Source organism: Podarcis filfolensis (assembly GCF_964270895.1).
Source record: "Podarcis filfolensis genome assembly, chromosome: 1".
NCBI classification, from domain to species: domain Eukaryota; kingdom Metazoa; phylum Chordata; class Lepidosauria; order Squamata; family Lacertidae; genus Podarcis; species Podarcis filfolensis.
The window spans coordinates 122,073,760-122,084,821 of NC_139604.1; the positions used below are offsets into that span (position 1 = coordinate 122,073,760).

Genomic DNA, 11,062 nt, shown 5'->3' on the forward strand with positions numbered 1-11,062 from the left:
TGACCATTAGGTCCAGTCGTGACTGACTCTGGGGTTGCGGCGCTCATCTCGCTTTACTGGCCGAGGGAGCCGGTTTACAGCTTCCGGTCATGTGGCCAGCATGACTAAGCCGCTTCTGGTGAACCAGAGCAGCGCAAGGAAATGCCGTTTACCTTCCCGCCAAAGTGGTACCTATTTATCTACTTGCACTTTGATGTGCTTTCGAACTACTAGGTTGGCAGGAGCAGGGACCGAGCAATGGGAGCTCACCCCATCGTGGGGATTCAAACCACCAACCTTCTGATCAGCAAGCCCTAGGCTCTGTGGTTTAACCCACAGCGCCACCCGCGTCCCTAGGTACCAAGGTACTACTGTATTAAATTTACATCCTGCCCTTCTCACCAGAGAAGCTCAGGGCAACAAACACAAAAAAGTTGCAATGACACAATTAAGAATATATATATATATATATTTAACAAAAACTACTTTAAACATTTAAAAGCACCTAAAAGCAACCACATTCCTCTCACCACTAAGAAGTTCGTGGTTGCCATGGCCAGTATCTTTGAGCCAACAAACGGCTGGGTGAGCAAGAATGCTTTTAAATGAGGGAGGCAGAGACGTCTCACCAGGGAGGCCATTCCACAAGCAGGGATTATTTTTCCACCTACTGTAAAATCCCAGGCTTTTAAAATACCTTCACCCCACCCCAGCCTAATATATAGTGACAGCTGTTTGTTTAGAATTGTTCTTTTTTTAATACTGAATTTTAAGTGACCTGACCTGAATCCTTCTGGCAAATGGGCAAGTAAGAAATCAAAATAATAACAGTGTAAGACTTTTTATCACCTGTAATGGTGTGCAGGACATCTTTTAGAACAGGAGCAATGATGTCATCCGGCAGAATGGTGGGGTAAAGGAGGTGATAAGGAGGCTTTCAAGTTTTATTATTGTTTGTGATAGGTTAGCTGCTAGGGAGGCAGAGAGAGAGAAAGAAAAAGAAAGAAAGTCAGGGTTTTTTCTTTGTCCTTGATTCACCCTAGCAGTTTAAAAGGTGACATTTCTTTGCAGGAGTGTTTGCATTTCTAATTAAACACCAAGTTTAAATTTCAGCTGACTGGAGGTATTTTGTAAAAGCTCAATGTGGGGGTGGGGGGTTGTTTTGTTTTTTAAAAAAACAAGCTGGGATTTATTCTGTAAACAGGGAGGAGGTATTCAACTAAGGTATTTTACTCAAATACCTCAATCTACTCAAAGTAGATCCATTGAAATGAATGGACATGGCTATGTTAGGTCCATTAATTCCAGTGGGTTTACTCTGAGTAAAACATAGCTGAATAACCCATATATCTTGTTAGCTGATCCTTAAAAAAAAAGAGTATTATATTGTTAGTGGGAATAGATGGATATGGGCAGCTGGCTGGATTTTCTTTAGAGGTGTGGTTTTGGAACCCATCACGAAGAACTCTTGCACTTTAAAGATTACAATTTTGCTGCTGATTGCCTATTGATGTTTTGCATAGGGCTTAAAGCACCATTCCTTCTTAAACAGGTAGATAAGTAGTCATAATAGGAAAAGAAATGATACGACGTTCAGTTTAAGCCTAGCCATGTAAGGCCTGTGGATCCACAGTCCTTATGTGGTCTAATGCTGGCATTCAGATGAATGCAAAAAAAAAAAAAAAAGTTAACAGAAGCAATTATATCTCTCTAAACCATGTGGATTGTCTGCTCCTTGTAGCCCCAGAAATTATATTTGTGTGTTTCCTGTGCAAGTGTGCTTCCTTCTGCTGGGATTGTGGGCTGCTGTTTGAGTCTGATTAACTTCTGTTTTCAAACGCTGGATATCTGGGACACAAGGAGGGGCTGTAGCTCAGCAACAGAACATGTGCTCTGCTTGCAGAAGGTCCTGGGTTCAGTCCCCAACATCTCCAGGTAGGGCTGGGAGAGGCCTCAAATTTTGGAGAGCTGCTGCCAGACATTAAGGTGGGCACGTATTCAACTAAATCAGGGTTTCAGCTAAACTTGGGTCCCCAGCTGGTTTTGGACTACAACTCCCATCATCCCTGACCACTGGTCCTGCTAGCTAGGGATGATGGGAGTTGTAGTCCAAAACAGCTGGGGACCCAAGTTTGAGACAACCTGAGCTAGATGCATCTAGATTGGGTTCTGTATAAAAGTCTGCTGTGTTCTTCAGTGTACTGGCAAGCAGAAAAGGCAACTCGTGAGATATCCCTGAGATATATCCCTAAGGCGTAGTGAAGTAGCCAGCATTGTGTAAGTCTGGAAGAGGTTGTGCAATGCCTTCCTTCCTGCAAAGGGAGGCAAAAAAACAGGATTACCGGTTAGGTTTGCATATGTCTACTGTTTATAATGTTGGGCGGTGTCCAACTAGACAGTTCCACTAGTCCTTCCAAGGACTTGTCATGCTGTGCAACCCCTAAATATGTTCTTCCTACAACTGAGACGAAGACAGGGAAGTTCCATTTCACAGTTGAAAGTCCTTGTCCCGGTGGAACTGTTTAATTGGATGCCACCCTTTTGGGGGGAGTGCGAGTTGAGCAGATGCCAGGGGAGATTAGCTGCGTGCCTTTGCCGCCTGCCTGTCCCGATCACAAACCTTAAAATCTTTTCTCCGTCCCGAGACAACTTGTACAGCAGCGGAGGAAAAGAGAGACCGTCACTGTTTACACAACTCTGACATTAACGAAGCGCATTGTGCGAAAGTCAGTATCTCTTTACTGAGGTGCTATAGCATCTGTGTGAAGGGTCTAGGAAGTGACATGCTAACAACCCAGGGATCAGGCACAAGGATAAGGCACAGACTGTTCCTGTTGCCTGTCTGCATGCACGCCGATGAAATACAGAATAGGTGCAGAAATACTCTCTGTGCTGAAAGTCCTGCCCTTTCCAAACCCTTTACAGGATTTTGCTGGCACTGAATTGCAGGAGGCAGATCCTCACCCCTGCACTCACCCACCTCTCTCTAAATCTCCAGTGTGTAGGAGTCAGCAGCCTTCCCCCACTTTGTATAAAACCAGGAAATTGAAAAACTGTGCCTGTCATAGAATTTACATCAGAGGGGCTGCCCCAGCGACTTCAGCAAAGCTGCTATGGAAATAAGTGATTCACAGAATCTGAGCTCGGGTAGCACTGCTAGGGAACGGGGTTTGGAGGAGATTAGCCAGGCTGCCGCTTCTCATTCATTGATTCATTCATTCATCCTCTTTTCTCCCTCCCTCTTTTTCTGTAGGTGGACGCATCTGTTCCTTTTCCCCTTGCATCGAACAAGTGCAAAGGACCTGCCTGGCCCTGGAGGAACACGGCTTTGCCGAATGTAACACTCTGGAGATCCTGCTGAGAGTGTACAACGTTCGGACAATCAGCTTGCCAGTCCCTGACCTTGGAAAAGGAATCGGGGGTAACGCCAGAGCGGAGTCTGACAAAGGCAGCCCATCCGATCAGGGCGCCTCCTCTGCTGGTCTCCAGCAGGGAAACGCACAGTTTAAAAGTGGTGTGCCACCAAGGGAGATGGTGGGTCACACTGGGTATTTGACCTTCGCTACCAAAAGCCTATTTTAGTTACTCGCGAAGCTAGCGGCCTCTTTGCTGCCCTCCCTCCTTCCCTCCCTCCCAATCAAGCATCCCAGGCTTTTTTTGCTCGTCGGGCAATTCCATATATAGTCAGACTGAGTAAGATTATGCTTTTGTTTAAATAGCACGCAGGAGCGCTAACCAGATCAGCCTTGCAGTACACTGTCCTTCTGGAACAGTGCTTGGCTGCCTGTCAGGTAGGAAGATGGATTAGCAGCTAATAGCTGTGGGATGGACTTTGCAAAGCAAAAGCCACTTACTGGGGTTGTTTGGGGCAGGGAGGGGGGATGTCAACAAAGTTTCCTTTTGCTTTCTGGAACCCCTGCATTGATTCTTCCCTCTAAGAGGGTGTGCAATGGGGAGAATTTTTGCTTTCGGTTTTGTATTTGCCGTTGGGAATCTATTTAATATTTGGATTTTTAAAAAATAAAATAAAAAAGGTTTTGCCGTAGGCCCAGAATTGGCTAGCAGTCCCTGCAAAGAGAGTCCAAAAATGCAGGCGGATGTGTGGATTCATATATACGCATACATGCATACATAGGTGAACCACCCTGGAAAGAGCATCAAACCCAATTTATTGTGGTTGCATGACGTGAGTGAGTCTCCCTTGTCACAAACATTCAAAGCACGGGGCTAGCTTTTGAGGGGAGAAAGTTAGGCTGCAAGTCTTCACCCTGACATCTAATGCTGAATGGAGCTGGAGGTTTCCTATAGGAAGCATCATTTAGTCTCATCCCTGCTTGCATCCTGAAATAATTCTGTTCAGGGACAGCTCTTCTACCTCTTCTGTGTGAGCAAAATCCTCAGCACAATCGCACATTCACTTGGCCCTGAATAAATGGCTAGATTTGCATCCTGCTTCCTCCCTGCCAAACAACAAGCAGCAAAAAAAACCCTCCCCTATTCAATCTGTCCTGTATTGTAAGACGGTACTTGTATTTACAGATGTCCATTGCTGTAAACGGAACGAACCCTTCCCTGGTGTTCTTAACCAGCGTATAAGCACGTCACAATCTTATCTTCCTAGGACCTGGGTGAAATGCGAGCCACAAGGCAAATCTTTTTATCCATTCCACGCGCCGGCTGATTAATAGATACGCCTGAAAGTGCGAATCCGGTTTTGCCCTTTTCTTGACCAAAAATAAACATGGCTGAGCTTTCGATGGGTTACAGCCCCGGTGCTAATCTGTAGCAGTTTAACAAAAGTTGCACCAACCGCGGCGAGCAAAGATAGAACAGCTGAGCAGATTAAAAACCAGGAAAGCAAATCATTTGAGCTCGAAGCTGTTACGTAAGTGTTCCAGGGCTGCAGCTTTCCGCCTCCGCCTCCTCCTCCTCCTCCTCCTCCTCTTCGGAAGGATGTTAAAAGTCTTCTGTTATGCAGTGCTCGAAAGTACTTTTGAGGGAAAGCAGGATAGAAGGTTCTACTGCTGCTGCATCATTAATGGGGTAGCTACAACCGCCTGCCTGCAAGCAAAGAGAGAACAGCAGGCATATGTAAACATCAGATCAACTGGGGAAGAGGAGGGGGAGCTGCTTAAGCCTACAAAAGGAGAGGAAGCAGAACCAAGTGAATGTCTCTGTCCTTAAGATGCTTGCACTCAAATCGACACTGTATGTCCTTGGTACAATATGCTTCTAGTGCAAAGCCGGGAAAGGGGGAGGGGACTTTTTCCAGACTCCCATTTGAACAACCTTATAGGGTTAACATGCAGGTGGTGGGCGTGGCCAGAGGCAAAGTGGGCGGAGCAACGAATGTAAATTCTGCCTTTGTGCATTAGGCTAGATGGGATGTTTTCCGAGGTTGACAAGCCAAGGGCTGGGCGATATCTCGTTTTCAACATCGCAATATATCACCAGCTAAGCATCCTGATACACTGATTTATCACAAGGTCTGATACAAGGATAGAGCTATATAGGGGCACTGGCTGGATTCACGGTTTCCCCCGCATTGTGATTTTTGCATAGCACAACCACACCCTGCATCATGATTTGCAATATTTTTGCCAGGTCAAAAATTATGAAACCAACAACACAATAGGGGCTTCAAACCGGCTTTGGACGATATTTTGATGTATTGCCCAGCCCTAGGTGAGCCTCGTCTACCCCTCTACAGCACACACTCCTCCTTGACCATTGGACCCACTATTGGTCTTGTCTGCTCAAGCTGCTGGAGCCTGTTTTCACATGCAGGAGAAGTCCCTAACTCACCAAGGGGTTGAGAACCATTGGCTGCCCTCACCTGGTATAGCCGGCCAGTTGAAACTGTTTGCCAGGGTGTAGCTGCTGTTGCATGCTGACAGCTTCTAGGAGCCACAGGTGAGAGCTGCGAACGGGGACCAAAGATGGATGAACTACCCCAGAAGGAGCAGAACTTGTCCCCACCAGAGGTACCACCCCTCCCCTAACACCCCATATTCTGGATTCTAAGCCTCTGCTGCCTTATGGGATCTCTTCAGGAGAAGAAAAGGCTCAGGAGTAAAAACCCTACACAGATCCAGAAGGGAGTCCCTTAGGTGGTTGTACGGCGCCTTCAACGCCTCCTTCTGGCAACTACTGCAGCCAAGCTGGTGCCAAACGCCTTGCTCTGCTTTCCTTTGGACCACATCAGCCAGCCAGGGGAAAGGGGGGGGGCGTGTCTCGTCATCTGGACAGCCCAGGACCTCCAGACACACTGCCCAGGCTTGTGCCCTGGGGAAATCCCTTGGGTGCTGCTAACACAATAGTTTGACTCCACCCCCAGAGGCACACTCCATTGTCTCTCAACACTCCATTGTCTCTCAATACTCAAAGCCAACAAGGGTAGGCTAAATTCTACACGGAGTCGAACCCTGCTCTCAACCCTCCATCCGGGCAAGCAAGAGGGATTATGTGAGTACAAGGACTCATTCCAGTCCTGGCAAAAACGCTCAAAAGGAAGGTGCAGATCAGGGCTGGGGAGGGGATGTGGCCATTGGGGAATCTCAAGGGCTGAACAGAGAGACCTGAGGACTGCAGCAGGCTCCCAGGCAAACTGAAATGAAATGTTGCAATCAGCAGTGCGGCTGTGATTTAATTTTGGCTTATTTCATGTGGTGTTGGCCCGTTCATTCAGAAGTAAGTGGTGTTCAGTGGTGCTTGCCCTGAGAAAATGTGCACAGCGTTTTTCAGCCTTAGCCAGTCTCATGAAGCCTCCCCCCTGTTGCTCCAGCATTCACTGCATTGCAGTGAGCTGGAAAGTGCTGTAACAGAGGGCTGTATTTTCTTCCCCTTTTGCCGCAGGACAGGACATCAAACATACAATGCTATAAAAATGCCAAGCACTTTTCTTCTATTAAAAAGGAAGAGGAAGCAATAAAGGGACAGAGCAGGGATGGGTTTCTAAAAGTTGGGAACCCTAAAAGCACAGCACTTTTTGCAGCTGGGTGGGTTAAGTTGCCTGGGCATAGCTTGCGGCAGCTTTTGGCAACCTGGTGCCCCCAGAGGTTTTGGATTACAGCTGCCCCTGTTGGAAATTGTGGTCCAAAGTATCTGTGGGCACTGGGTTGGTGAAGACAGGCTTATAGTGTCAATGCCCTTAGGTTGTCCCTTGCTCCCAGTTAAAATGTTGCAGTCAAACTAAGGATTCACATCTCTGCTGTTATTAATTGCTGGTGCCCAACTCCTGGATTTCACAGGAGAGCGATGGAGGGTGCAGCCTGTTCTCTTTGGTAGCTGCCTTCTTCCCTGACTCGCTCACCTAGGCAGGTGTGGGAGGGATGTCATTCCCTGCAGACAAGTCTCCGCGTGCCTGATTGAATTGCAAAGTGTCCTCCAGCATCCCTGGTGGAAAGGGAGAGCGCTGCTCCAAAGTCAGCGCTGGCAGTCTTGATGAAGACAATCTCTGCAGCTCGAATCAAGCAAGACATGCAGACAGAGAGATGGGAGATAGAGCTGCATGCATAAATTTTAAGAAGCGCCCTGTGGATCAGACCAAAGGCCTCGCTAGTCCAGCACCCTCTTCCCACAGATGCCTGAAGTACAACACTCTGTGTGTGAATCTCCATGTTAGGAGATTCAGGACCAATAAAAATCATTACTTTTTCAGCCAGTGCATAGCTAAAAGATATGAAACTCGCTCCCATAGGTGGCAGTAATGGAACCGAGTTGGATGGTTTTAAAAGGGGATTGGACAACTGCATGGGGGAGAGGGCTATCGATGAATAACCATAGTTTAGAGGTACCTAAGGAAGTCAGACTATCCTCCACCAGGGCCAGGGCCTTCTCAGTGATGGCTCCAACCTGGTGGAATGCTCTGTCCCATGAGACTAGGGCCCTTCAAGATTTAACCTCCTTCCGTCGGGCCTGTAAGACAGAGCTATTCTGCCTGGCCTTCAATTTGAATTCAGCCTAATCTTTTATTTCCCTTCTCTTCCCTCCCCTTCCCTTTTTATGAAGACTGCCTGCTCTGAGACTCCACAGCTAATTCTCCCCTGGCCTCCTTGCTGGCCCAAGTAGGACTAATTCAGCCAGCTAGCCCTAGGGATTATCTAATGCTTATTAGATGGATTTCCCCTAAATTGATTTCTGAACTTTGAATTTTATTGTTATTCATGTTTTTATACTGTATTTTATGCTGCTTTTACAATTAAGTGTTTTAAATTTGTTGTTAGCCGCCCTGAGCCCGGTTTTTGAACCGGGAAGGGCGGGGTATAAATAAATAAAAATTTATTATTATTATTATTTATTATCGATGGCTACTAGCCACGATGTCTGTGCTCTGCCTCCACAGTTGGAGGCAGCGATGATTCTGGGTACCACTTGCTGGAAACCGCACAAGTGGGGCATCCTCTTGCCCTCAAGTCCTGTTTGCCGGTTTCCCCCAGGTATCAGTTTTGACCACTGTGAGAACAGGAGGCTGGACTAGATGGGCCATTGGCCTGATCCAGAGGTTCTTGCGCTCTTAAGATACATGCTTTTCATCCGTTCAAGCCCAGCACATGTTTTCTACACCAAGGCATTCTGGAGTGTCCTTTAGATCTCCAGAGCTGGCAGATATGCCCGGCTCTTTTGACGTGATTTGGGGACGTGGAGCAGCACACCCACCTCTGCAGCTGCTCCAACAGACTGGCTTCGAAGATGTCAGTGTGTGGGAAGCACTGACCTCACTCTCGTCGTTTCTGTAGTTCTTTTGCATGCACAAAGGTCTTACATTTCTTACCTCATAAGAACATGTGGTTTTAAGAACTGGCTTGCAGGATCTCTGACCAAGGGACCATCAGGTTCTACATTTGAGTTCCAGGTTCCAGCCTGGTGCTCCTTATCTCCATAGAGAGCCCTCTTCACTGCAAAATAAAGTTCAGGAAAAGCTATCCTATGGTCTATTAATGAGGCTGGTTAATAATGTAAGAATCTGCACACATTGACATAGCATTGCTTTTGAGGAAGGGCCCACAGAGCTCTGTCTCTTGACTGCTGGAAAAGCCACACGGAGATTTCAGCACATGCTACTTACATACTTTCAAGCCTATCTTTACAGTCTTAAGGACCAGAAACTTGTGTTTCTAAAATGGGGACGGGGGGAGAGAGAGGACACTTAACGGCACTACAGAAGCCTCATGTATTTCTAGAACACAGATATGATTTTAAAACTTTTCAAAGAGTAAGTCTATGGACTGTGGCCCATATACAATTGCAGGCGGTGACTATCACATCAGTATATTCTGAAATATCTCAACAATGGTGCACAGAAAAATGTATTCTGAAATACCTAGCTGTGCCGACTCAAATTCCCACTGCACCACTGCATCCGGTTGAGCTGCTGCAGATGCAACAGGACGTTTCTTCTCTCTGTGCTCCTCCCAGAAGTCATTCCCACTCGGGTCACATGGCCTGACTGTCTCCAGGCACTGGGTTGTCTGCAAGGGATTCCCACATGACAGGGTTGATGTTGCCAGACTTCATGTCATATTTGGAGACATCTCTAGGGCAGAGATGGTCTGCCAGTGGGCCTGGTGCCAGCTCCCCATAGGGCATGTCCTCGGGGAGCCTGCCATCTTCCTTTCTGTGGACATAACCAAGCCAGTGTAGATGTTTCTGAGATAGGAGTGCAAACATGCTGGGAACATACTGAATCAAGCCATTGGTCCATCATCCACAATATTGTCTACACTGACTGGCAGTAGCTCTCCAGAGTTTTAGGCAGGGGAGGAGGAGCTGGGGGTTGAACATGAGACATTATGCATCCAAAGCACGCACTGAGCTACAACACTTCTGCAGCTTTCGATACCACTGGCCATGGCAATCTGGAGCAATTCTGTGATAGGAGTATTGGAAACACTATGATAATTCTGATCATATCTACATTGGGTGAGTGTTCATCAGCCCCTTGATGTCTACACTATGGTGTACTATAGGGTACCATTTTATCTCCAGTACTTTTTATCTTCTTATCTGGGGGTGGGATGCCATCAACATGACACCAATGTTTATTGATACATAAATTGTTCAGACTCTGGTGGGAGTCCCACCCATGGGAAAATGTGGCACGATCTAAAGTGATCAAATGAAACTTTTATTACAGGGATGGCCAACTCCCAAGAGACTGCAATCTACCCCCTTTTTTGGGGGGTTGGGTCAAAGTTGTTGAGTTTTTTCAGGGGGGAGGTAAAATGTTGAGCTTTTTTTTTTAGGGGAGCCACAGTTGTTCAGCTTCTTTGGTGGGAGCCAATGATCTACCAGTGATCTACCGCGGACATCCAGATCACGATCTACCTGTTGGACATGCCTGCATTGCGTACCATGACAAAAAAACTGTAATTTTATTAAGACAGGGTATTTGTTGTTTACTGTTGCAACGATTATGTTCTCAAAACATATCATCTGTACCATCAAAAATAAATAAAAACATTATGCTGGTGACACTCGGCTCTTCCTCTCTGTTGCATATTGTCAGAGCCGCCCGAGGTCCCAGCTCACAAAGGACCAACGCTGCTTCGTTGTTAAGTACAAAAGTCTTTATTGAAGTTCAGTTTCACTTCCAGAGCCACAGCGCGCAGCTCTACGTCTCAACTGTCAGACCGCTGATGCTCCGTCTGAGTCTCCTCCCCCCAGACACCAATTTAAGACTCTAGCCTTGCTCCACCTCTTCCTCTGTTCCTTCCGCCTCTGGTTCCGCCTGTCCATCGGGGTCTCGCCCTTTCTAGACTCTTCTGACGCTGAATCCCCTGAGCCTTCCCCCTCCCTCCGGCGGGCTTTAGGAGCTGGTTCCCCATCCGGGTCTCCTGCTGTCCCCCGCGCCTGTACATTTGAACTTGGCACGCGCGCCCAGCCAGCAACTTTCCTCCTGACCGTTTCACTGCTGCTGTCACTGCTTCCCCCTCTGGGGGGGGCTAGCTGCAACTGACCTCCCCTCTGTTGGAGGCGTGGTCAGCCCTGACTCACCTCCTCTTCCCGCTGGAGGAGACGCTGGCCCTGACACATGTGACTCTTCCCCCCCCACTACGCTCTGGTGGGGAAACTGGTCCTGATC

The 11,062-nt window shown here is 47.5% G+C and overlaps 1 protein-coding gene and 1 long non-coding RNA gene across 2 annotated transcripts in view; one reads left to right on the forward strand and one right to left on the reverse strand.

Moving 5' to 3' along the window:
* TRMT61A (tRNA methyltransferase 61A) overlaps positions 1-8,258 on the forward strand; it is a 65,294-nt gene extending 57,036 nt beyond the window's left edge. Inside the window, exon 4 of the mRNA XM_083619442.1 lies at positions 3,233-8,258. Coding sequence (XP_083475568.1) covers positions 3,233-3,561 — 329 coding nt within the window. The 3' untranslated portion in view covers positions 3,562-8,258. The remainder of the gene's footprint in view (positions 1-3,232) is intronic.
* LOC310766605 overlaps positions 1-10,433 on the reverse strand; it is a 157,834-nt gene extending 147,401 nt beyond the window's left edge. Inside the window, exon 1 of the long non-coding RNA XR_014550278.1 lies at positions 10,007-10,433. This is a non-coding gene — a long non-coding RNA (uncharacterized lncRNA). The remainder of the gene's footprint in view (positions 1-10,006) is intronic.
* Between the last annotated feature and the right edge of the window lie 629 nt (positions 10,434-11,062).